Consider the following 27,039-nt stretch of genomic DNA (forward strand, 5'->3'; position numbering starts at 1 on the left):
ATCCCGTCAAGAAGTGTTAAAGAAATAAACAAAATTAATTTCAATTTCATATGGAAAAAGGAACACCACTATATCAGAAATAGAGATTTGCCAAAGAATTATGAGAATGGTGGGATAAAAGCAATAGATCTTGAAATTATGAATGGGTTACTTAAGATCAAATGGCTCTGATCCTTTTTAAGCAGTAATGATGATGTATGGTTTTCAATACCTTCTCTTGTTTTTGACAAAGTTGGAGGTATTGAGTTCCTTTTAGTATGTGACCTTGAATTATCCAAGATGCCCATAAAACTTTCCTAATTTCATCAGCAGGTCCTATTAAATTGGAAAATGTTATTCAAGCATACTTTCAGCCCCCATAATGTGCCATTGTGGAACAATAGGGTAATACTGAGTCGGAGAAAATCCATGTTTATGGAAGATTGAATGTCAAAACAAATTTGGTCTGTGATGCACTTGATGGATGGGAATGGGAACTTACTTGAACTGAAAGATCTTAATGCCAAATATAGCATTAATTGCTCTTCTGAGTTGTATAACAAAATATCAAAGAATATCCCTAAAGTCTTTATGCTATCAATAAAAAGTAATATCTTGAACATTCCAATGCCAAAATTGCATAAAGTGAGATTAGATGGAATAGATCTAGTTAGCGATAAATGCAATAATAGGTTTTTAAGGAAGTACAGTATTTAGTTGCCACCTTATATCCAGGTATGACAAGAAGCTCATTCTCTCTTAGAAACTATAATAAATGTTCAAATTTCAAATATTCAAACAAAATACTTAAAATTTCCAATTCCCCCAAGTGCAAAGAAATTCATTTTAAAACTATAAATAATATTTATCCTTCAAACGAATTTATGAAAAGTAGATTTAAATCAGAGGTAGATAACTGTTATTTTTGTAAAACGAATTTTGAAACGACAGCGCACCTGTTTTATGAATGCGAGACTATTATGAGAATATGAAAATCTCTTCACGACTTAGTAGTATCCAGTTATTGTAACATTGACTTTTGGTCTTTTAGAAATATTCAAATTGGACTTATTCTAAAAAATAAGGACACTGAATGTTTTGTCAATAATATTATCTTCACTAAATGTTTCATACACAAGTGTCGGTGTGCCAAATCTCCCCCCTCGTGGTCTAATCTTAAGAAAGAATTCTCCTTATTATTAAAATGTTCAAAACAACTAAATAATCCCCATGCAAACAAATTCTGGACATATTAAGAGGTACTTGTTGACCTATCGTAAACCCCTTGTTTTTTGTTTCTCATGTTTGTTTATTATTATTTTTTTCTTACTATTAACTGGATTGTTATTCACTTTGTGATCCTATTGCTCTTATACTGTTGTGTTATTTTTCTATTTGTTCTTGAAACATGTTATAGGTTGTGATATATAACAGCATTGTAAGATATTAGCCTGTTCGTCTCTGTGTGCCCTGCGACGGACTGGCAACCAGTTCGGGGTTTCCCCGCCTACTGCCCGAAGCCAGCTGAGATCGGGGCTAGCAAGCCTGCGACCCCTGTGGAGATAAGCGGCTCTGGAAAATTGATGGATGGGATTGTTATAGTTGTTGTTTCTGTTATTTAAAAAAAAAATCAATAAATAAAAAAAACAAAAAACAAAACAGCAACCGACCCATTTGGAGAGTTCTTGGGCTTCTGCATCACTTGATACCACCATAGAGCAAATAAAGCACCATGGCGGTTTGAACCATGAGTAAACTAACTACAAAACGTATGTGCTTCGTAGAACTTCAGTAGGCATTTCAGTAGGGCAGTTTTCCCACGTCGCTCTGTAGGGTCCTTGACATTTGCGTTCAGGCAAGACTCAGGGTGCTCCTATACACGGGTCCTTTACTCGACGCTTACACGTGTTGTTCTTTGGTCAACATGGCGGATTTACAGATGAAGTTTCTACGGAAAAAAATCCAGAAAAGAAATGAAAAGAACTTGGAGCGCAAGCTGCTCAAGAAGCATAGCAAGAATGAAGAGTCCGGTAAGCAGTGATGATGAAATTGTTATGTTTTCTGTTTTTGGAGGTGACTCTTAGCATCATTATTAGTATTGGTCGTTAATTGCGGCATGAGATCTAGTCGTAATAATATAGTTTCAACAAACGAACATTTCTCAGATTTTCAGTTTGGCTCGGAACTTTTTGTCAACATCTTGTGGAATGTTGTGGTTTTAAATTTCCACTGAATAGATGTGACGTATACCCTATTCAAACTGCATTGTCAAATGGCTTACAGAAATAACGTAGTTGAAATGAAGATCATAAATATTGTACAATGGTCACATTTATTTTGATTTCAACGTTTTCCACAGGAAGGTCTGACGGCGTGGAGGAAAAATGCGTCGAAGAAACGCGCAAAGATGAATCTAAACGTGTCCAGGAACAGCTAACGCAAGATGGAACGGTTGACATTGAAACAGGCGCACAGGAAAACACTGTAAAGCAAAAGAAAAACAAAAAAAGGAAGGCGCTTCTCGCGGCTGAATCACCGGGTAAGAAGTCTTACACTGTAAACCACTGAACCATTGTGCCAAAAATGTACCATTACTGTTATTACTGAGCTGGATATTTACTCTGTTTTAGTGGAGAAAATGCCCAGAACTGCACACCAACTAAATAGAGAGAAAAATGGCAGTGCGATAGAGGAAGAAGAGGAGGAAACAATGAAATCACAGGAGCAGCCGCCTGATGTTGAGGAAGATGATCAGCTGCCCAATGTTGAGGAAGATGATCAGCCTGTACTACCTATTGGTTTGACAGGTAATTTTCACTATTCATCATTTTATTTTTAACCGTTCAGACTACAGACTCGTTGGTGAGTGGGGCTCTATCCCAGCTGATATGAGCCAAGAAGAGGCAAAATTTCAGTCACTGATGTATTGAAAACATTTGTAAACTTCCACAACTCATGAGACTTAATTTAATCCACAATGTAAAGTTGCCAACATTTCAGTGTAGATTATTTTTAGATGTGAATATTGTTGCATTGAAGTGTTGCCCTTTCAACGTTTCCATCATGAAATGGATGTCAGTCAATGCACTCAAACAATTGTGTTTTTTTTTTTTTTTTTGCAATAGGTCACTCCCGATTTATCTGATAAGACTAACTGCAAATACATGTTTTAGTTATCACTGCTCAATTATGGCCAAAATAATAATCATGATTATTTTGGTGAATATTGCGATCATGATTATTCATCAGGTTTGGCCAAACGTGTATATTTATTGCACTTTTTTTTTCTAACTAGCAGACTTGATATTTAATAATAATGAACTTAAATAAATAAAGTAAATCATAATTATGGCACAAACATGCTGAGTGCAAACCATTCAAAAAATGAAGCCTACTTTAAACCAAGCACATACTACAACAGACCTGTAAGAACACCTTAAAAAACAGCCCTAATGTTTTTTGTAAGGAAAAAAAATAGTACAAAAGTACCAAAATCCCTCGAAGTTAGTATTGACTTATCAGTCAAAATGTCATTTTTGGTCATTTCAAACCCATTTTATTCAAATTTTTTGCCTATTGGATTTTCCAAAATGAGTCTCAATTGACAGCTAGTTCGGTATACTAGGGGCTGAGAAAAGCAGATGCTTTTGGCATGCAAACTTGTCATCGAAAGTCTTTAAGGATCTCCGGAGCGCGCCAGTGAAACCAACTTGTGTTGACATCGCATCACACTCTTGACGAAAGAAGACACATGGAATCTCGCCGGCTAGTAGATTAAAACGATCAAAATTCTTCCAAGCCTTTTTTTTTTTTTTTTTAATCAGTAGTTGCCGGTGTATTCACCGGCTAACACCAATTGGCAATAGTTCATTCGACATGTTTTCTGCCTGGCGCTTCCAAGCGGTAAAAGAAATTCCAGAAGATATGCGTTCTAGAAAATCTGAAGTGGCATGGTTGCTGACAGACGTCATTTTGACGCATGGAGTCGCGTCGAAATTGCGGGCCGCGTCAAGCATGAATCGTGGCAGTTAATTGTAGAAGCCAATATGGTGAATGCAATTAAAACTCGATAAATCGTGCAGCCCTAGTTTTAGTGTATTGTTAAATGCAGGGCTGCAACTAAATATTGATTTAAATGTTAAATTGATTAATATTTTTTAATTAAATAAAAAAGTCCCTTTAGTCATAAACTACACATTCAAATTCGCAGGACAGAATAGGTGTTGCGTTGGACTTTTTTGCTGCAGTTTTTGTGTATCAGTTGCCAAAGTGATTTGCTAATATTCTTTAGCTACCAGCATTTTGTCAAAGTAACAGACAGCCTTATAGCGTCCGGACAGCCAGATAGCGTCCGGTTGCTTGATCTGAAGTTTGCTAATGTCCGGTCTCCTCAGCAAATAGTGTGTTCCTCCAGCTGGACCGCCAAGTCCGTTGCATCCCTCGCCTGCCAGGCCCCAGCGAAAGTGAAAAACACAACACTTTCACGATGAATGCTAGTCTGGGTTCACACCTCGTCGATCCCATTCCTGAGGTAGCGGATGCCCACCAGCATCAGGCCAGGCACCGGTGGCCCAGCAGCCACAGCCTTCAGGCTGGTGTGCTGGCCTCCCCCCTTGGCTCGCCTCCGCCCCAGCCGCCTTGGCTGCCGGCAGTTCAGTCCGCCCGCAGCCAGAGCCGCACTGTCGTTCAGACGCAACAGAAGCCAAAGTCCTCAAGGCCAAATGAAAGTTTGTGATGAACTTCACCGATGGTAAGAAGTGCCTCCCTGCGACGGGAGAGCGAAATACAGACAGCCGAAACGGTGGGCGCCATCTTAAACAAACAACAACAAAAAAACTTCCCGAGTACGTAGGCACGGACGCTCACTTCCAAATAAAGTTTATCTTACATGGTTTAGGATGATATCAGATTCTAACCGTAAGATAGCCTCGAGCAAAAGTATCATAGTATTGAAACTACAGCTCCTAAACATATACTTTAATTTGTATTTATTTATTGGATAAATTGCCATTTTCTTTGTTGCTAAATATATTTATTTTCCTACGTTTATATAAAAAACACTTGAATTTTTAAACAAAATATACAATACAGCATTTGTTAAACATTTACCATGCCAAGTTAAAATAAATTCGTACTGGTAAATAAACCCAAAAACCTTCATGAGCAACACAGTTTTGCTCATCAAATAACGTATACAGTGATACATCCATTTAGAGATTAATTCATTCTGAAAGTTATTTTGGAATGTGAAATGTTCGTAAGCGGAGCCACTTTTTCACATCTACATAGCCAAATTCGTTCTAAACCCCCTATGACTATTACACATACTGTACGTCTTAGGGAAGGGGCAAAGGCCCACAGGTGACCAGCCCCACTGGTGGTGAGTTCATGTCTTATTTGCCCGGACAACAAAACTGTCTATCGATAATATTAAAGTTCGAGGCAACATAGGTCTGTCTTAAGTTCTTGCGAAGTTAGCTAACATTATTACTTGTGTCAGGACAACCATATTAATTTCCTGAACGAGCTGCTGAGAAATTTTCCATTGAGTTTCATTTGCATGAAACCTAATGCTGCTTATGGTCTGTTGGCTCTGTGATAATGAGTAAGCCTCTATTGGTTGACATACAGTCTCTGGATGGTGCAGTGCTTATCAAATGGTCTACCCTCAGTAGGAAAAACATTTTTTGTCATCAATTGTGAGACAGATTTTTAAACCATTCAAATTTATTTCATTAGAAAATTCGCAGTAGATTTGTTTGTACTTACAAAGATTCTGGGATCTGACCCCCCGCTTCTTTCAGCCCGAAGCAAAGTAAACTCAGCAAATTGTTTTTAGTATGAGTGACAAGTCAATTAATACACAATCAGGTGACAATGAGACAGAAAAGAGAAGAAAGAAAGAAAGCCGCGAAACAAAACAGACATGATGAAACTAAACAATCGAAGACTCAAAGTAAATAGCGGACTTTTCTGCCAAAATCAACTAACATATACTAGTGGTTGTGATATTAAGATGATGATGACTGTCGCGACTAAGTGACAATTTTTAGCCGCTCACGTGGGTGCGGGATGGGAGATGTTTTTTACGCGCACCAATGAAATGGTGAGTAAATTATGTGCTCGAATCCAGACCTTATGATCGTGATGTTTTCAGTTTATTTATTAGTTATGCATTGCATTGAGTGCTTGAGTTGTGTGGCGTTTTCCTTGCGTTGTTTGCGGTAAAAACCGTATTATCTCTTCGTCACCCATCCCGTGCTGCCAACACACCTGTCTTTAAATATGTTCCTAATTATGTCCTCAACCCTACCCTGCCCACCTATAGGTTACCGCCACCCAGTGACCATTTATGCAATAATAATTACATAAAGAAACAACGGCTCCTACAATGAGTAATGCTACATGTAATTTCATTCTATTATTTTAATAAATCTGACTGTAGGGCATGGAAGAGTGGTTAGCACGTTCGCCTCACAGTTCAGAGTCCCGAGTTCAATTCCAACTGGCTCTGGATTTCCTGTGTGGAGTTAACATGTTCCCACCGAGTGTATGGGTTCTCTTCGGGCACCAGCACCCTCCCACACTCAAAAAAACTAAAAACAAAACATGCATGGCAGGTGTATTGAACACTCTAAATTGTCCTTAGGTTTGATTGGGTTCCTGAATGGTTGTTCGTCACTGTGTGCCCTGCAATTGACTGGCATTCCTCCATTTTATGTTGTGTAAAATTGTTTTCTGCTGGCCCTATTTCACATCCTCAGCAAGGTCTAAAATAACACAACCTAACTCACTTGAAAACTCACGAAGGTCCTCCGTCATTGTGGCCCATGCAGGGTCGGGGAGAACATGCAAACTCCACACAGGAAAGCTGGGGATAGCTCTCCTCACTGTGAGGCAGACGTGCTAACCACTCAGTCACTGAATCGCCCATTATTTATTTATTCACTCATTCATTTATTCCAAGAATCAGAATCAAGAATAGTTTGGAATCAGAATGGAAGAACCCACACCGGAATCGTTCAAATTCAAATAATACCCAATCCTAGTCATTTTACGCCGATGAAAAATTTTTATTCAGCAATTTTGTGTCGCAAAAACAAAAGTTTATTGATATTTTGTCTTGGGTATTTTATGGCACATGCCCTTGGTATTTTATATCAAATGCCCTTTAGCTCAGCGAATGCATTGAGGAAAATCTCTTCCCAAGTGGGCTGGACACGTAAAAATCAAACTATATATATCTTAAAAACATTTAGTGTCAATTATACTTAGGTTTTTGCTATGCGCTTTGGCTAGGTCCAACTTTCTCACAAATAGCGGGTGTCAATGTAAATGTATTGTCGAAAAGGTCTATGTATTCTCATAAAGCATCTTTCCTTAAATTGTGTGATGAAAATGTATGGGTTTTTTTTTCTCAATTTGTTCATTAAATACGTATTTTGTATAGAACACATAAGATAACTTAAAAGTAAATGAATAAATAAATACAATGAAACAAGTATTCAGAGGAAAGAAAATGCTCTAATCGAAATCTGGATATATAATTTCATTGCAAGGACTGCAGGAGGAAACTGCTAAATGAATTAAGTTGCAAGCGCTTGACTACTTACCTCACTATTTTATGAAATACAGTTGCAATTCGAATTTGTTGGTCTATCTTTCAGGAGCGTATGAGGATACATCTTTCACCTCTCTTGCTGAACTGGTGAGTGAAAACACGCTGAAAGGAGTGAAGGAGATGGGCTTTGAACACATGACTGACATCCAGCACAAAAGCATTCGTCCTCTACTGGAGGGAAGGTCAGCATCCCATTGTAGTCATTCACTTGTAAGCAGTTTATTATAGGGCTGTATGATTAATCGAATTTGAATTGCGATCAAGATATTGACTGCCACGATTAATTAAGATGAAAATCGGTGATACAGTGGTACCTCGGTACTCGACCATAATCCATTCTGAGGTGGTGGTCGAGCACCGATTTGTTCGAACACCGAAACCAATTTTCCCATAAGAAATAATGGAAAGTATGTGTGCACAAGTAAATGTGCACAAGCAGTACATGATAAAGATAAAGATAAATAAAGCATTATAAACCATTTTGTGTAATTTACTTACGTTTTGGAGAGTGGTTGATGGCATACAGGAATGGATGTGGAGAGGACGGGAGGGAGTTACTCCTTCCATGATGCGACGCGAGGTCGGACACTCGTACACCACGTTCATATTTTGCTATAATTTCCTTCTTCGGTTCAATAGTGGTCCTCATTGTTTTCCTCTTTGCCTTCCCCTTATCACTGTCTTTCTTTGGACCCATTATTAAGGGCTAGAGCAACACGAAAAAGTTTAAATCCGGGAAGAAATACTCGAACGTCTTACTCCGCTGGCGGTCTGAGTTGAACTGGCGCTTACCCACTGGCCGAGAAGGGCAGAGGAGCGCGTTCGGGTCGGCTCGGCTCGGCTCGGCTCGGCTAGTCGAGAACCGAAAATCTGTTCAAGGTCCGATGCATTATCTACTTGAATTTTTTGGTCGAGCACCGATTTGGTCGAGTATAGAGGCGGTCGAGTACCGAGGTACCACTGTATTAACATTTAAAAAGCCGCCTGCCAGTACATGTCAAATCAAGCACTTTCGGTCATCCTACCACCAGGGCCAAATGCAAGGTTAAGACATCACTAAGCTTAAGAAATATCAAGCTAGCAAATCTTGCAAGAACGTCTTAATTAATCTGTTCTGCGGTTGGGCTCGTAAGGCAAATTCACCGTATGGCGGGCCAATCCAAACCTATGTTGAATAGCTAATGCATTTAGAACCCCAGGTAAAAATAAAAAATGTACATGCATATTAAAAATTGTTACCAAAATAGTATAGTAAGTGCTACGTATATATAATATATACAATCAGAAAACATCATAAATATAAAATATAGAAAAGATTTATTCACTTTTAAGTGGCGCTTGTTATGTCCATATTCCCTAGTAAGGGTAGCCTAGGCTAGGCTAGCTTTATATTTCTTGATTATGTCCAGCTTCATTTCCATATAAATCATCTTCTTCTCTCTTTAACATCACTGGCAATCTTGGGACCCATGGCTAGCCCATTCAAGTTTGAATTTAGTAAAATGCACTATAAATGGGTTTTTGTAACCACTTGCGATAGAACAAAGCTTTACCGTTCCGCCATTTTGAAACGAGTGAGACGCATCTCCGTCGTGACGGCAACAGAAAATAAGTGTAATTACCTAAAAATGCCTGCAGATAGATAAAACAACACAAATACAGCCAGCCCCCTAAAGTCATGATAGTTGTTTTTGTCGCAAAACCGGGAAAATACCACAAAGACGGGACGAAAAAACTCAGTATTCCACATCGCAACATGAGAAAAACATAAGCCAAGGACCCTGTAACACGGGGGTCCACTGTACTTTTGCTCAGTTTTTTTTTCCTTGCAGCAAAGTTGCAACAAGTTTAAGGCTGTTATATATGCGTTATATTTGTGCCACAATTACGAGTGCGTGAAAAATAATTTGAGCGGAGAAAATCAAACTGAGCGACCGAAAACAGATTTTGAGCGCAAGAAAAAAAACTATTGAGCGCGTAATGATTAGACTTTGAGCTCGCGCCGATGGATTTTGAACACAAAAAAAGAAATCGCTCGCTCGAAATTCCTTTTTGCTCGCTCGGGATAGCCCTCGCTCGTTCAACATCTCACTCTCGCTCGCGATACTCCTCCCTCCCTCGCTCAACATCGCGTTTGCTCAACATCGAGCTCTAGCTCGCTCAAGTCGTCCTCTGCGCTCGCTCAGTTCAGCTCACACGTTACGTTTGTGCCACAAAACCAGCCAATCAGAGCTTGATTGATTGACAGCTTGGTATCCAATGAGATTGCTTTTACGCTATCCGTTGACGCACTTTTGTTTGCCCTGTGTTCACCCGGAAAGGGCAAACAAGAGTGCGTCAACACGGACTTGGGCTTGAGAATTACTTTTAATACTATTATTATTACTGTATTGTATCATTTGACAAAAATACCTTGTTAGTTTTTGTACTTTAATAATATTAGCCCACCTCCTCGAGCCCAAGTCGATGTAACGCACTCTCGTTTGCTCGTTCCGGGTGAACACAACAAGCAATCTCATTGGATACCAGGCTGTCAATCAATGTGCTTTTACGAGCACCGATTGGCTGGTTTTGTGGCACAAACGTAACGTGTGAGCAGAACTGAGCGAGCGCAGAGGACGACTCGAGCGAGCAAGAGCTCGATGTTGAGCAAACGTGATGTTGAGCGAGGGAGAGAGGAGTATCGAGAGCGAGATGTTGAGCGCGAGAATGCTATTGCGAGCGAGCAAAATGGAATTTTGAGCGAGAAAGTTCTTTTCAATGACTTTTTTTCTGCGCTCAATCTGTTTTCGCTTGCTCAGTTTGATTTTCTCCACTCAATTTTTTTCCGCGTGCTCAAAATTGTGGCACAAATATAACGCCATAGTTATAGGTGTTCTTACAGGTCTGTTGTAGTATGTGCTTGGTTCTAAGTAAGCTTCATTTTTTTCAGTGGTTTGCACTCAGCAAGTTTTCGACCAAATTATTATTTAACGGTACTTGATTTATTTTATTTTATTATTATTATTATTTTTATTATTATTATTTGTAAGTCTCAAGCCTTGTTTATATAGTACATACTGCTTGTTTTAAAAAGGTGCAATAAATAGACGTTTGACCAAACATGATGAATAATTGTGATTAATAATTGTGATCGCCATAATCATGCAGCCCTAGATTATTACATTCAGTTTTCGTTGTGTGTGTTTGTGTGTGTGTGTGTGTGTGTGTGTGTGTGTGTGTGTGTGTGTGTGGCGGGGGGGGGGTCTGTCTTTTCTTTTTTTTGCAGTTATAATTAATGTACAATCTGTTTATATTTGTGTGTTTATTTTAATGGACAGAGATGTGCTGGCTGCTGCCAAGACAGGAAGTGGCAAAACCTTGGCCTTCCTAATCCCATCCATAGAGCTCATCTACAAACTTAAATTTATGCCCAGAAATGGTAATGTCTGTTCACTAATGAGGTATTGCACATTGAATGGATATTGAGTTTGGGTCGGGTTGTCCTCATCTGACCACGTGTCTAATTTGATCATAGTACCCTAAATTGTTTGTTTGCCTCGTCTCTATTAGGGACTGGTGTCGTGATTCTTTCTCCGACACGAGAGTTGGCAATGCAGACATATGGCGTGCTGAAGGAACTGATGACCCACCATGTACACACCTATGGCCTGATCATGGGAGGCAGCAATCGGTCTGCTGAGGCCCAAAAACTGGCCAATGGTATCAACATTTTAGTGGCAACACCAGGCCGGCTGCTGGATCACCTCCAGGTGAGCTCGGATCAAGGGCGGTCACGCTTGAATATTTCAAGTCAATTGATTTTTAATCAACTAATTAGTCAACTAATTGCAATTATTTTTGTATAGCTTAAACAGCTAAAGCGCCGGTGCACATTCCACATAACCTCATAAACCCGACGCTCCCCTCAAACATAGTTTTCCCCTATTCCCCAAATATAGGATGCACCTGTGTATACAATACACCCTTAATTTTAGGCTCAAATTCTGGTTTTCTGTATTTCTGTTTATAGGATGCAGCAACAGTTTGATGACAATTTAAAAACTGTAGCAAAACAGAATGAATCTCCGTTATTTTTCATATTTTCTTATATTCAAAGCTTATTCATGGTTTTATATAGCTGTGTGTCACTTGTTAAGGGGGGATGTCACTATTTTGCAGTCTGCTCTGCTACAAGAAGCCCTTTCTTCTTGAAAGCTACTGTCATATTCCTGTGTGTGAACAAGGATAGACTTAGACACTGGTTGAGTCTGCTCACTTCTTTAATTGAAAATAATGCCGCAACTGTATCAACCTTAGCTAACTCGAGCAGCTGTTAGCTGCAACTCAGGCACTGGCTGCTAAGAGCCAACTGCATCCTCTGTTTGTTCCATTATCCTAATTTTTGCAAGCATGAATACAGCCAATTTAAAAATGCACATCTATACGTCAAAACTTGGCTTTGGCTGATAGATGGAATCTTCCTTGAATGTCATTGAATTACAAAAAAATAACAACTGTCACTTGAGACCCATAATCCGATTGACAAAAAATTGGAATAAAGGCTTGCTGTGGTAGTATGTCCTTGGTTCTACAGAGGCTTTGTTTTTATTATTGTTTATATACTGCTTGTTTAAAATTTTTTAAAAAAGTGTAATAAATTGACATGTTTGACTAAACATCATGAATAACTGTGATCGGGATTTCAATATTGACCAAAATAATCATTATTATTATTTTGTACATAATCATGCAGCCCTACGTTCAAACATGTCTTCTACTTTCCCTCACATCGGACAAACCTTGCTCCCCCACAACCCTCACACCTTCAGCTATATGGACGGCGATTACAAAAGCGTCACTTAATTACATAGATAAAAGGTGCTGGTTCCAAAGTTTTTGTCCTTGAAAATAACAACAAAAACCGCAGACAGTAAAGCACTGCAGATCCATCCATGCCAGGCAGGTTGCCCGATATTTAAAAAATGAAAAACGGCATGTTTCTCACTGCTATCTGTAACATGTTTCACCTGTTATCTGAGGTTTTTGCTTTAGACTGCATCATTTTATTCTTCATGTTGTACCAGTAATTAACATTTGTGCACATTTCTATCGTTAGAACACACCTGGCTTCATGTTCAAGAACTTGCAGTGTTTGATTATTGATGAAGCTGATCGCATCTTGGAGGTGGGCTTTGAGGAGGAACTGAAACAGATCATAAAACTTCTGCCCAGTGAGTTTTTTTTCCTAGCCCTACTTTCGGATATGTTTTTTGCTGATTATTATTTTTATGTCTGTGAGCTTTAGCTATACTATTGTAATTTATTATGCTTATCACTTTTTTAACAATGTAAAATGATCATTTGGACTTTCAATATCCGTTATCAAAGTAAATGAAAATTGGTGGGTCTTTTTTGTAGAGAAAAGACAGACAATGCTGTTTTCAGCGACACAGACTCGTAAGGTGGAGGACTTGGCCCGTATTTCTCTGAAGAAAGAGCCACTCTATGTTGGGGTGGATGACAATAAGGACACTGCCACAGTAGATGGTTTGGAGCAGGTTAGTAGGTAGCATGATATACTTATGTGGTCAAGTTCCCCTTTCATGATGGCTCTTTTTAATGCAGGGCTATGTCGTGTGTCCGTCTGAGAAGCGCTTCTTGTTGCTCTTCACCTTCCTGAAGAAGAACCGCAAGAAGAAGGTCATGGTCTTTTTCTCCTCTTGCATGTCTGTCAAATTTCACTATGAGCTTCTCAACTACATCGACCTCCCTGTAATGGCCATTCATGTAAGCTGTGACCTTCAGTACATGTATAGTATTGATTAGTCCCACTTGTCACATGTTGTAATAGAATTTTGTCCTCTGCTTAGGGCAAACAAAAGCAGACCAAACGCACAACCACCTTCTTCCAGTTCTGCAACGCAGACTCTGGCATCCTGCTCTGTACTGACGTAGCAGCTCGAGGCCTGGATATTCCAGAGGTGGACTGGATCGTACAGTACGACCCCCCAGATGATCCAAAGGTCTCTTGACTAATAATGTACTTTGCTTTCTTCTGCAATACATACAAAGTCTAGTGGGCCAATTGTTGTTTAGCAACCCGAGTTCAGATTAAGTCTCTCATCCGACCTGTCTACAGGTCTGCAATTTTTTTTCGTTATCATTAGGCATGGGCTGATATCCGTGATGGCAATATAACTTACTTTTGAAAATCATGGTTCTTTAAAAAAAAAAAATCTTGACAACTGGTACGTTTTTTTACCCCCCAACTCCTCCCGTGTCGTCTGCCTCAATGGGACAATTGCAGCGTGCAGTGGGACCCTCTTCTCATTGTGACTTATACATGAGCCTTCTTCGGCTGCAGCAGCCAATCATGTCCAGTTCCTGGTTTGTCGGCTTCAGTGCCACTGTAAGTTAGCTACTGAAGCTAACTATCACGGGTAGTGTGACTAAAATGTTTATGCTACTTTCACGTAGCGTTTTATGTGGTATCCCTCGAGGTAGGACATGAGCAGTCGATCGAGCTAAAGTGTGGGTCAAGAAAGCGCACCAATCAAACTTTTCCACCCGTCCAAACAAACGAAGTCAGCTGTCTTGGAGGTTTTCGGCTTTCGAAAACGAGCAATCAACATTGCAAGTAAGCTCACTAGAGGGCGAGCGAGCAAGCGAGACTAACAGAGCGAGGGTACCTGTGTGAGCATCTGCGTGCCAGAGGGAGAACTAGATTCTCGACATGGAATAACAGAATCCATATTGTACTGTGAATTAAAACACATAGATTATGAATGATTGATTTGAAATAAACCACTATATCACTAATGGTAGTTAATTTCAAATCAGTCATTTTAAAAGCGTGCATCATTTTTTAAAATATTGTGCATTTATACTTAAGACATAGTGCCCATATTTCAGTTTAAAGTAGGTGTCTTCAATCAGAAAGAATTCTTGTATAAGTTCATTGGTGGGATTCATGGCCGATTAACGTTCCTGCTCTTACATATGGTCATAAGTTGTGGGTCGTGACCAAGCTTGACCATGCGGCCGAAATGAGTTTCCTCTGCAGAATGTCCGGGCTCTTTAGAGATAGGCTGAGAAGTTCAGTCATCAGGGAGTGAGTCAGAGTACTGTAGCGCCTTCGAGATGAGCCAGGTGAGGTGGCTTGAGCATCTGGTCGGATGTCCTCCTGGACACTTCGCCAGTGAGGTGTTCTGGGCATGTCCCACCAAGCAGAGATCCCAGTGAAGACCCCGGACACTTTGGAAGAGTCTGTTCCTTGGCTGGCTTAGGAATGCCTTTGGACCCTCCTGGAGTAGCAGGAAGAAGTGGCCGGAGAGAGGAATGTCTGGGCCTGACTTCTGATATTTCGGTGGAAAATAAATGGATGGATGGCATTGAAGACAGCTCAATCTGAAAATGCCCTCCATGATTAAGCTAGTATATCAGACCAGGGTTCGGCTCACTATCTTTAAAGTTGATTTTCTTTTTAACCTCGTCAAGCTTCTACAAACCTGTACTTCCTGCCCTCAGGAATACATCCACAGAGTGGGCAGAACCGCTCGGGGCATCAATGGCAGAGGCCACGCACTCCTGATCCTAAGACCTGAGGAGCTTGGATTCCTGCGCTTCCTCAAGCAGGCCAAGGTAAATATTTCCAGCTTCCACTTGATGTACTTTTACATGATGAGTAACTCGAGATTGCTGGGTTCTCCAGGTCCCTTTGAGTGAGTTTGAATTTTCCTGGAGTAAAATCTCAGATATCCAGTCCCAGGTCAGCATAATAATTCTTGTGTTGTAATTTGGTATCTGAGGTGACATAATTTGATGCCAGTTGAAATTCTCTTTTTTAGTTGGAGAAACTGATTGAGAAGAACTACTATCTCCACAAGTCAGCTCAAGAGGCCTACAAGTCTTATGTTAGAGCATATGACTCTCACTCGCTCAAACAGATCTACAGCGTCAGCACGCTTAACCTTCCCATGGTGGCGTTGTCGTTTGGATTCAAAGTCCCACCCTTTGTAGATCTCAGTATCCTTTTTCAACATGTGTCACTAAATTAGAATTCTTTCCTTATGCTCATATATCAATAATTTTTGATTGTGCCACTTACTCAATGTAAATGATTCAACCACTTTTTTCTCTTAACCTTGATCTTTTTCTCAGACGTCCACAGCAGTAAAGGTGCTAAACTGCAGAAGCGAGGTGGAGGCGGCGGTTTTGGTTACCAAAAATCCAAGAACGTGCGCAAGGCCAAAATCTTTAAGCCTATAAACAAAGGACGGAATGACAAAAGGCAATTTTCTCGCTAGTCGGATGATAAGAATACAGGACTGATTTCTTGTATGAAAAACAGCCTGTTTACATTATATGGCAAAACTGTCTTAGCTCAATTTTCTTCTTTAATATGTAGTAATTGTATTTTGGGGCTTTTTTTCTGTACCATTTATGAATTGCTAAATTTTGTACAGTACATTGAATTAAAATGTTTAGTCTCAAGTGACATTGCATATTGATAATGTCTTTATTCATTCTGCTTATTCGAGATGTTGAGATCAGTACACCGGAGGTACTGATAGTTACAGAGGAAAAGCTTGGGCGGGAATCTAAAATCCTTCAGATGACTAAAGCAACTGAACAGGTTACCTGAAAAGTCAAGTGCCGAATTTCTCAGAGTACAAGTGCAGTTATGATCAACTTAGAACTCCATAACTCAAAACCAGACCAATTTTCTCCACATTTCTGTGTTTGAATAATATTAATTCCAATGTGAAATGAGTTCCTACCATTGACCAATGAGGGCAGGAGTTGAAATCTACTCCCACCCCAACTTCCATGGCTGCGTTGGGAGCCAATCACTTGTCTTGTAGGCGTGCTCGAGAGGTGTGGTTCCAAAAGTTACACACGCTCTGACAGACTGCTCGAATAAAACAACTGTACGGCATTGTAAATCTCTTACCGTGATTTATCATGTAATAACTTGGAATTTCAAGAGTTAGAGATCTTACACTTCCAATTATGGTTACCGTAGTCATCTTACAGGCTTCACTTAAATTGACTTCCGTGCACCGCTAAAATAACCGTGGCTCTTCGTGAGACTATAAAGGATGGAAAGGGATAACTGTTCTGTTACTGTATAAGGTTTAATAATTTAAGAAAATATGTGCACTGCAATACTTCGGCGTCCTGCCATGCAAAAAACCTTCACAGCGCGTTTTTCTGCAATTTAGCTTTTTTAATAACACACTAAAGACTTACTTGTGTAACAGTGAATTGCAGTATAAGGGGGGGGGGGGGGGTTGACTTGTACTCAAAGAAATATGTATCTAGTTATGTTTCAGCATGCAAAAGTACTTTTTTTAAATCACTGATCAACACTGTTAATGAGCTCTAACAAAATATATATGATCATGTTGACAAGAAGATTAACAATTTTAATTACTCACTTATATTCCAACAAATATTACAGCTGGTCTTCCTGTGTTTGTTGTAAATGTACATTCTGAATTTTAGATGAAATCTAATGATACTTTATAACACTGCATACTGATGATGTATATATTTTCCATTACTTTCAACACAACATTCCTGATATAGGTTTAGAGACACCCTCAACCCCCTACCATGTCTGGAAAAATCTACATTTTATCCCAAATGTTTATTTCTCTAGATGAAAAAGAAAACATTTCGTTGCTCCACAGCATCCACTCTTCATCCCAACTAGCATTTGTGCAATCAAAGCGGAGAGTGTGGTGGCAGCCCTGAGGTGGTTGCATCTTGCGCAGTCATTCTCATGTACGTCTTGTGTCACATGTTGTGTTACTTTTGGTTATCTGAGGGTTAGGGGACGAAAGAAAAAAAAGAAAAATGAAAACATTTCAAAATGACTTGGAATCTGGCATTCAAGACACAGCAAGCTACATTCAGTATGAAGAGCTATGCAAAAGTGTTCGTCCACTTGTAACACTAAAACCAAGATCTCTGTAGGGTTAGCTTAAATGTTTCAGAACTGGTTGGTAACATCACATTCATTTTGGTTATTACGCTTCAGTCTCAGTTACGCTTCAAGTCCTCTTGGCAGTGTAAAATAGAGAAAATGTGAATGTTGTCTGATTCTGAGTTTAAGCTGAATAAGTTGTGTTTAGTAGATAGGGTATCTATGTTGTAATGTCTGCTGTAAAACACCACCTAATTGTTGACTTGTTTTATGCTCCGTATTCGCATAAAAACACTGCGGCATCAACAAGCATTGCCATAGTTTAGATTGCACTTCCACACAGTTAATTTTCTTCAAAAACATTTCTAGCAGTAGTGGCTAGCGAATGCATGCATCCCGATTTTCCATAAGGCAGGTGCAAGCACTCTATTACAGTAGTTGCTCATATGGTGGACTCACTTTCACTCTGGAGTTGCCCATGGTGAGAGGCACAGAGCAGGCTTGGGCATACATGTTGGTAGAGGAGAGGGTAGCCTCTCCCTGCCTTTGAGTGGGGGGACAGATCCTGAATGTTGTTTGTGCCTAAGCACCAAAAATGAAAGTGAGACCTGGAGGAGTGTGATTATGATTATTTTGCTCAATCTTATACTGTCATAATCTGATATTGGCCCATGCCTAGTCGGCTCTGAGAGCAGTGTGTTACAGAATAATCATCATCAGTCAATCATCAATAATCACACAGCCTTAGGTAACCTTTTTGGCCCAAAAAATAAGCAAAGCTGCAGGACAAGCTGGACCTTGGGGGTCCACTCAGGTTGGAGATAGTGGAGGTGGGACAGTCAGTCAGTAATTTGAGTGCATGAAGTATTGGAACTAGATAGTCATGACAGGCCCTCAATCAGGACAAAAGATGCCATACCATTGTCACCGCAGCCTGACTCTGTGGTTTCCCAGTTCATGGAGCGTTGGACAGCCTTCTTCCAGCGAGCGAATCGGAACTCACTCTCTTTGAGAGAATGACACAGTGAGCTGATTTTGGAAGGGCTATTTTTTGCAAAATTGTTGACAGATTTTGCTTTCTTACCGTCCGAGTTGATTTGAGGCTTGTATTTTTCAGAAGTGATGTGAGGAAGGTCATTGGGGCTCAGGCTCCATACCTTCACTCCTTCTGCAGCCCCTGCTGCCATCGCAGCTCCTAGAGCTGTCGTCTCTGACATCAAGGGTTTCACTGGACCACCATGACAAAGGGAACACATATACAAAAAACTGACACAGGGATCAGCTTGTTTATTCTGTTTCTATTGTCATCATCCTCTTACTTCTTCCTTTACCGCCACTAGCAAGTTTAGAAGCCATGTCTAACAGATAAAGTTTGCAAAGTCTTCACAACATTCCATCCTTCCGTTTTTGACAGATTTTCTCTCCTTCCTTCCGTCCCGACCAGCTGTGCCATCAAGCTCGATGAAGGCGTTCGACCAATAGCATATCGGCATCTCCGTGACTGACACTGTGACTGAAACAGTGACTGTGACATTGTAAGAGCAATAGCATATCAGCGTTAACGTGTCATGCGTGAGCAGATCATTTCGTTGATGTAGTATAGCGAGGTCCATTGTACTTATACATTGACTGGCAACGCGCGGTAAAACCATAGCTAAAACCATCACGTATTAACACACATATTAAAAAATAGTAACATAATCTACTGTACAGTTAATTTAATTACCATGGATATACAAAGGATAAATGACACGTTCCTCTGGGGCAATGTGACTTGAGCTGAGTGAAGTCGGAGGTGAGCAGACCAACCCGCAGAATTTATTTATTTATTTTCTTAAACAAGAACTTTTCTCAAAATAAAACATATCACCGGCGATTTCCTTCTCTTTAATCCATAATAGAATATGCCTCTCCATTTTGTTGTCGAGCGAGGTCCGTCCCCCGGCAAGGAAAGTCTTGCCCTTAGAAGATTGCCGAGCGGTTCCGTCCGTACTCACGAGCAAGGTTAACTATGCATGCGCCTCCTTCGTATTTTTTTAATTATCTCCTGCTTGGTTTCTATTGTCATCATCCTCTTACTTCTTCCTTTACCGCCACTTGCAATTTTAGAAGCCATGTCTAACAGATAAAGTTTGCAAAGTCTTCACAACATTCCTTCCTTCCGTTTTTCACTCATTTTCTCTCCTTCTTTCCGTCCCGACCAGCTGTGCTATCAAGCTGGATAAAGGCGTTCGGCCAATAGCCTATCGGCATTTCTGTGATTGACGTGACGCCGGCCAATAGCATCTCCGTGACTGAGACAGTGACTGTGACATTGTAAGAGCAATAGCGTTCATAGCCGTGAAGAGCGTCAGCTTCTGATTAAATTGACGGAGCAAAGCGAAAAAAAATGCGAATACAATGGCCCGCATGCCTTATTGTTCGTAAGACGGAAGGTTTGTTCGTAAGTGGGGGACAAAAAACTCAGCGGTTCACGCTCTTAAGTCGAAATGTTCATAAAAGTGTGATGCAGATAGATTTTCACAATGCAACTAAGACACATACATATGCCAAGGACATAAAAAAAAAAAATGTAAAAGTATAAACGAATCAAGTTGAAGTGCTCAATTCCTTTCAAACTCCGCTCTCCTTATTTGCACAACAGTGTGATAAACTGATAAATAAAATAAAATGTAAAAATGATTTTCGATTTTCATATTTCTGCCTTTGGAATGTGTGGAAGTTGTCTGCAGCCAACTTTAATAATGCCTAATATGCATATTATATTTAATCTTAAATTTAGGGAAAGAGCATTTCTGTTTTGTTTAACCGGAATAATCAAAAGTTAAAGGCACCCAGGCACAGATAAATTAAAGTAAACAAATTATGCTGGAAAAATCCCCACAATTTTGCTTGGTATGGGGTAGCCCTGCTAAATAGGGTTTCTTACCTTGGTAGAAGATAAAACCAAAGAGATTATAGATCTTTGTCACAAAAAACAAAAAAGTTAGCTAGACTGCATCATAACATACATAGTGAAGACTGAATCATAACATCTTTAGCCGTGCTTGTGGGCTGCTTTATAACTGTATGACCTTGGCTTAGTAGCACTCTGATCAAACCAGCTGCATCCAGTTTTGCTCAGATTTATGTCCAGGTGGAAAAATACCAAAGCAGTTTCGGTTTTGTTTTGATATTTTTTGTTTCGATAAATTTCGGTACCTCCCTGCTAAGAGTATAATTGAACTTGCCTTGAATATGCTCTTTGCCCAAACTCCTCGATCACAGCCTTTGCCTACATCACATTAGTGCCCAGAATATTCTGCATTATAAACTTCGAAGTGTTTGTCTTATTTCATGCCTCTGGAATCCAGTTATTGCCCGAACCTGGAATTGGAAAAACACACGGAAGGACCCAAAAAGGCGTGCCTTCCAACACTAGCTAACGTTAGCCACATTGCGAACGTATCCATGCTATCTAGCGAATAACCAACGTAATAACGCCGGCGGCATTTAACTAACTTACCTTATCGTGCTTTCTAAGATTCGACGGAGAGTTCTTGAAGGCAAACACCCCGAGTCATTTTGGCTTCCCCAATGAATGCGAAGAAACCCTTCAAGTATGCTTATTTGTCCGTGTCTTATTCAACGTTAGCTTTAAGCATAGGCAAGCTACTGCTATCTTCTCTGCTCTTCAGGTTATGTGGCGCTGACATTTGTGGTTCTTCCCTGTGTTTTTTTTAATTTAGCGGCTGCCAGCCTGATTGGTCATACACGGTTTACGTAGTTAAGGCAAAGATACTAAAAGAAAAGTAACAAGGTTCGTTCAAGACTTATTCCCGATCTTAGGGTCATCTGTCTTGAATATTATCAATCTGTCGCTCTCCTCTGGCATTGTACCTGAAGCTCTTAAAACGGCCGTCATTCAACCATTACTTAAGAGTTCGCCCCATTACTTAAAAATTCGCCCTATTCTTTCTCCTAGCGATGCTGAAACAATAATTCATGCATTTGTTACGTCCTAGACTATTGTAACGTTTTGTTTTCTGAGCTTCCCATGTCCAGTGTCAAAAGCCTGCAGTCTGTACAAAATGCAGCAGCGGGACTCCTGACAAGGACGAGAAAGATCGATCATATTACTCCGATTCTAGCTGACCTGCATTGGCTTCCAACACACCGCTTCCTCCCACCTGTGGTCCCTTCTGAAGGTTTCTGATTTTCCCCAAATTGGGGTTTTTGAGTTTTTCCTTCCCCTCCTGGGAGCTTTGACAGGGGATGCTGTTGTGTACCTTACACCAAAAAGATATCTCTCTATGACTTCTGTATAATGAAGTCTCGACATGACCTCTTTTCATATGTGAAGCCCTTTGAGACTTCTGTGATTCAGGGCTATACAAATAGCCCTGCATACAAATAAATTTGATTGATTAATTATTGTGAATTAAAAAAAAAATAACGAGGCATTTAAAAAAATGTAGCAAGTAAAATATAAGATATGTATTAAATGCAGGGAGTAAAAGTAAAAAAGTTGTCAGAAAAAAATACTTCTAACATTACAAAGTACAGTAATGAAGTATTTACTTCCCATCACTGGTAACAAGAAGCTTACCGAACATGATTAAAATGCAGAGTTTCCACTTTAAATTTCAATTCATTACAAAAGGCAAGAGGATCCCAAAGCTAGCGTTCATCTCCTTGTCTCCTGTAACCGCTTGTGTGCACTCAGCTCAGCATACGCACACACACAAACACACACACACGTTACAAATGTGCTTATAAGCACGTTGATTGACAGCTTGGTCTCCGGGAGCCGATCACGTGACTTGTAGCTTTGGAAATCTGACTTTTACCTTGATTTCTTTTGTAATACAACATTGAAATTTCTAGTGTATTGTTATGATATGAGAGGATTCACTTTAAGGTTTTATCGTTTAAGATTTAATTAAATATGTGTACAGTACTGCTGTAATATTTGTCTTAAATAATATGCATAGAATGAAGATTTTTCACATTTCACCTTTGTATTAACTCAGATCAAGAGTCTGCCTTCCTACCTACAGACACGCCAAGGATGTCGGCTTGCAGCTGCATCAGTAATCTGTTAGCCGTCATGCCTCCATCCACCTGCAGCTGCACCAGAGGGACACAACTATCCATGTTCATTGCGTCAAGTATCTGATAAACAAGAGTGACGTACATTTCAGTAGAGGCTTACAAAATAATAACCTGAATCTTGATGGAGTTACTAAGATTGATAGCATCACTTCTTTTGACATAAAAGAAAAGACAAGAGTTGCACTTTATGTGGCTATCTAACTGAAATTTACACAGATTCTGAGCTTGATTTACACTATACATAATAATAGGTATCACTGTGAAATACAAATCGAAGAAGCACCTAATGTAATTATAAGATGAGTATACTGTACATGTGGAATGAGGTGTTAGAGCTGCCTCCTGGTGGCAGGGGTTGTACCCTGCACCTCACAGCGGTGGCCAATTTACAATCAAGGCCTCGCTATAAAACACAGTCATACTCTTGCCCCTTCACTGATGCATATACGTAGCGGTCTACTTACTTCCGGGGTACCTCCCATTGGCATCTTTGAGTTATTTAAGGTAATGTCTGTTGGCTACCGCCTTGTACTAGCCGTAGCCAAATTGATATCCGGATCTTGATTTTAGGTTGTTAAAGTAAGGCCCTGAGGGGCACAACGCAGCAAACTTTGCTAATCCCAGTTTGATCGGCAACACAGCCGAATGAGCGGCTGTGCTCCCCATTGATGTGAGTATCCGCTCTATATGGGTGAGTCTCTTCCTGTGGTGCGTGATCTTTTCTTGTATTTCCCTGCGCAGCAGACATTGAGCGTCTTAGCCGCTGCTGCTTTGTTTAGCTGGTTTTACGGGACCTTTACGTCCAAGTCGGCTACTTAAGTAAAGTTGGCAAGATATTGGCAGATTCGGATTTTCGCGATCAATACCTCTCAGACAAAACGTCGTCGAAACACCAAGTTGCCTTTATGCCTCCTTCGTAACACGGACTACAAGCTACAATGTCAAAAAAGACATTTGTAAAATATTTAAACCGTTTCTTTCGGTGAAAAGACGCAATTGATCTTTATGAGCAGCAGAGGCTGGGCGTGTGCGCAAGGGACCGTCAGCAAATTACTAGACAAGGAGGGGAAAAAAAACTAACGCCACAATTTGTAAATATGAATTCAACGAACACATCAAATACATTAACATAATCATATTGGGACAGTGCTTTTGGATTGAAAAAAAAGCGTTTGTTTAATTTGTCAAGTTTTGTTCTTAAAAATAATAAACTGAATATTCATCTATAGCTACAATATTGTTTAAGGAGTCCAAAATCACTGGGCACATTTTCATGATCACACTACAACACTCGTTTTTTAAATAAATTATTTTGATAAATTTGGGGGATTTGGGGAGTCCCTAACCCAACCAACAGCAGAGCTATTGATCAATATGTGTAAATATTGATCATTAATCATTTAACAAAATCCTTAAAATCAGGCAAAGGGATTAATTTGAAAACCAGACAATGTAGCATAATGGGAGGGATGTCACTGATGTGTGTGGTGATTTGAGTCCCTAACCCAACCCGCCCAGCCTCTGCTGCTCATAGAGATCAATTGCGTCTTTTCACCGAAAGAAACGGTTTAAATATTTTACAAATGTATTTTTTGACATTGTAACTGGTAGTCCGTGTTATGAAGGAGGCATAAAGGCGACTTTGGTGTTTCGACGACGTTTTGTCAGAGGTATTGATCGCGAAAGTCCGAATCTGCCAATATCTTGCCAACTTTACCTAAGTATCCAGCCGGAGGTGCTCTACGTCTCAGCCGGGCGGGAGCCAGCGCCCTCTCCCAAGTTCGGACTGGGATCTGTTTTACTGGACTCTTAACACCCATTTTGGGTTGATTTTTAGTATTTTAGCCATTCTTGTTGGTTCGCGAAACTATTTATTTACTCGCTTTTAAATTGTCTTTTACAGGGCTGGAACCTCACCACCGGCATCACTGGATGAGGGCTTCCAGTTTCAGTGTTGGTGATTTTATTTTTTGTTGTTCACCAGTGTGCGTGTGCGTGTGTTTCACTAGGTGGTGGGTTTTAATTGACTGGAAGTGCCTCGCCTCTCCAGTGCACCGGACAAGGATGTTCCAGCCTTATTTAAGTACTCCCACTAATTTTAATTATTGTTTGAAGAAAGCACAATAAAAATATTGGAACCACACCTCTGCCTCGGACTCGTTGCCACATATAGAAACTAGCCGATATGTTTTGTCATTACAATTATAGCAATGAAAAAAAACAGCAAATAATCTGAAACGGCATACAAAGATTATGACTACCTCTCTGGTTTGGAAGCAAACTGCCTCAAGAGCAGCAAAAGCCAAATGACTCTTGTTGGTGAATTGTGTGAGTCCACAGATGATGCTACAAAAGATGTAAGGTTGTTTGGGGGGAAAAAAAAAAGCAGCACAAAATATAAATGCACCTTCAGGGTCAAATCACAGTAAGCACTCAGTATATCTCACCCTCGTGCACTGGGCTCCCAATACGGTGCATAGAGCCCGGAGAACGCAGGCACAAAATAACAGCCATAAGATGTCCCTGCTGAAGCAGCCAATTTCTCTGAAATGAGGATGAGAAAGGACATGATCGTAATTGAATGTTTTCACTGTAAAGTTTATGTACATACATACAAAGAAGCAATCAAAAAAACATTTAATGAGTTTTTTTGTTTTTAAATCAATGTACCAATTTCTGCGGAGGACTGCACTATGCCCATATTGTCCTTGAGCCATCGAACTACTGCCCCAGCAATGGCCACTGAACCCTGTCAGACAGACAGAAACCAGCCAAAGAGTAGGTTACATCAAGCAAATGTATGGCAATTCGAAGAACTCACAAACCTCGAGTGCATAACAAGGAGGCTCATCTCTCCCCAGTTTGTAAGCCACTGTGGTCAGTAGGCCGTGCTCTGACATGACAGGCTGGCAAAATTGCAAAAACATTCAATATGCCAATGAGAAGAAGTGATGGCAAAATTATGTTACATTACATTACATTATGTTCTACGATGTGTACCTTATTTCCTGTATTTCTGAGCATGAAGCAACCTGTCCCATACCTGTACAGAATGAAAAAAATAATCTGGTGAATCAACAATTGTGAGATACAAAGACACATTGTGAGTGATGTACTGTACGTGTTCTTGGTCTGACCATCCTTGAAGCACATTTGACCAACCAGAGCAGCAGACTGGTCACCGAGACACTGATAGAAACATGTCGCCGTTAGCAGGTGCATGCAGTAAAATACAAATTTTAAAAGTCAATTTGAATAAGAACCAGTTTTACATCTTAAATGTTCATGCTAACTTAAAAAACACACACACACACACACACACACACACATAAAAAGGAAAAATAGATCAATTAATTCTTCCCTGATAACATTATCTTGTTGAGAGACAGGATTGGAAGAAGCTGTAAGTGAGCTGCCTGAGTAAAATAAAAAACAAACAAACAAAAAACCACCCATGACACCTGAGACATATAAAGACAGACAACTCTTCACATTCACAATGTCAGTGATTTCAAAAATACTGTACATCTGTTAAACATATGCAACACTCTTTTGGAAGAGTAACCAAAAATTGTACTCTTATTCAAGAACGTTAATAACCGAGGAGAATTACATGAGAATCCTTCCAAACTCTTTCAAGAACCTGATAAGTAACTTCCTCTCCAAATCTGCGATCACGGTCCTCATTTGGAACTGGTCGAGAAGGTGATGCTGCCCCAACTGGAGGAGTTCTGGTATCTTGAGTCTTGTTCATGAGTGAGTGCAGAATGGAGTGATACCACAGGGGAGATAGACAGGTGGATTGGTGCAGTGTATGTAAAATGACGTTTTATTAACTGGTCCGTTTATGAACTTGATAAATGGACTTTTGACTCATATAACACTTTTCTACTTTTGGTAATCAGAGCGCTTTACATTAAGTCAGGCATGTCCAAAGTCCAGACCGGGGGCCAAATGCGGCCCGCAGCCTGTGTCATAAAATCAATAACGTCTGGCCCGCATGGAGAATGAATACATTGGACAGCAGCGCCGTTACCTGCATGTGCTAATTGCTGCAATCTATAGGCTCAACAGCAAATTAGTATATGAGTAATTGACTGTATGAGCCCCTAGCTTTCTAAAAAGGCGACTATCAATAAAAGGAGGAAAGTTGACTGCGAGGGCCGACGGTTCAAGGATGAGTGGAAACCGGACTATACGGAACAACTGTGTCTGCTTCATTTGTAAGGAGACAATGACTCTTTTTTTAAAGAGTTCAATGTGAAGCGACATTACCAAACAAAACATGCTGATATATATGGCAAGATCATAGGTAATGAATGCAGGAAGAAACTGAAACATCTTGAAGCTAGTTTAATCTCACAGCAGCAATATTTTACAACTTTTACCGACAGCTGGATAAGGACAAGTCCGAGAGATTCGAGCATTTGGT

At 40.1% G+C, this 27,039-nt stretch overlaps 2 protein-coding genes and 1 long non-coding RNA gene across 5 annotated transcripts in view; 2 read left to right on the top strand and 1 right to left on the bottom strand.

Moving 5' to 3' along the window:
- The first annotated feature begins 1,787 nt into the window (after positions 1–1,787).
- On the top strand, positions 1,788–16,086 carry ddx18 (DEAD (Asp-Glu-Ala-Asp) box polypeptide 18). The gene is made up of 14 exons (XM_088415722.1): positions 1,788–2,009; positions 2,339–2,518; positions 2,610–2,786; positions 7,647–7,782; positions 10,921–11,021; positions 11,153–11,352; positions 12,699–12,813; positions 13,001–13,140; positions 13,208–13,369; positions 13,453–13,605; positions 15,110–15,223; positions 15,294–15,350; positions 15,430–15,607; positions 15,743–16,086. Exons 1-14 carry the CDS (start codon positions 1,904–1,906, stop codon positions 15,886–15,888), a joined length of 1,965 nt encoding a protein of 654 aa, XP_088271848.1. The 5' UTR covers positions 1,788–1,903; the 3' UTR covers positions 15,889–16,086.
- Positions 16,087–16,989: 903 nt separating this feature from the next.
- LOC148423242 (glycerol kinase-like) overlaps positions 16,990–27,039 on the bottom strand; it is a 45,824-nt gene continuing 35,774 nt past the window's right edge. Inside the window, exons 10-20 of one of the 2 annotated variants that reach the window (XM_088415723.1) lie at positions 25,729–25,796; positions 25,608–25,650; positions 25,433–25,513; positions 25,278–25,356; positions 25,055–25,151; positions 24,869–24,953; positions 22,547–22,667; positions 18,598–18,741; positions 18,433–18,519; positions 17,973–18,095; positions 16,990–17,409 (exon numbers count right to left, since the gene is read on the bottom strand). In XM_088415723.1, coding sequence (XP_088271849.1) covers positions 17,396–17,409; positions 17,973–18,095; positions 18,433–18,519; positions 18,598–18,741; positions 22,547–22,667; positions 24,869–24,953; positions 25,055–25,151; positions 25,278–25,356; positions 25,433–25,513; positions 25,608–25,650; positions 25,729–25,796 — 942 coding nt within the window. In that variant the 3' untranslated portion in view covers positions 16,990–17,395. The remainder of the gene's footprint in view (positions 17,410–17,972; positions 18,096–18,432; positions 18,520–18,597; positions 18,742–22,546; positions 22,668–24,868; positions 24,954–25,054; positions 25,152–25,277; positions 25,357–25,432; positions 25,514–25,607; positions 25,651–25,728; positions 25,797–27,039) is intronic. The other variant, XM_088415724.1, reaches the window with a different exon arrangement.
- LOC148423243 (uncharacterized) lies at positions 22,884–24,750 on the top strand. Of its 2 annotated transcripts, XR_015865725.1 has the most exons (3): positions 22,909–23,111; positions 23,178–23,277; positions 24,511–24,750. It is a non-coding gene; the product is annotated as an uncharacterized LOC148423243 (long non-coding RNA). The 2 variants fall into 2 exon arrangements; XR_015865724.1 differs by having other exon boundaries at positions 22,884–23,277.

This window comes from Hippichthys cyanospilos, chromosome 5 (genome assembly GCF_059441005.1).
Source record: "Hippichthys cyanospilos isolate Australia breed blue-spotted pipefish chromosome 5, RoL_Hcya_1.0, whole genome shotgun sequence".
Taxonomy (NCBI): domain Eukaryota; kingdom Metazoa; phylum Chordata; class Actinopteri; order Syngnathiformes; family Syngnathidae; genus Hippichthys; species Hippichthys cyanospilos.

Bases quoted from the DNA above. Each gene is read 5' to 3' on its own strand.
- ddx18 (XM_088415722.1), top strand. From the start codon at position 1,904: ATGGCGGATTTACAGATGAAGTTTCTACGGAAAAAAATCCAGAAAAGA. The intron at 13,370-13,452 runs GTAAGCTGTGAC...TCCTCTGCTTAG, and splicing joins TCCCTGTAATGGCCATTCAT to GGCAAACAAAAGCAGACCAA. The intron at 15,351-15,429 runs GTCAGCATAATA...TCTCTTTTTTAG, and splicing joins TCTCAGATATCCAGTCCCAG to TTGGAGAAACTGATTGAGAA.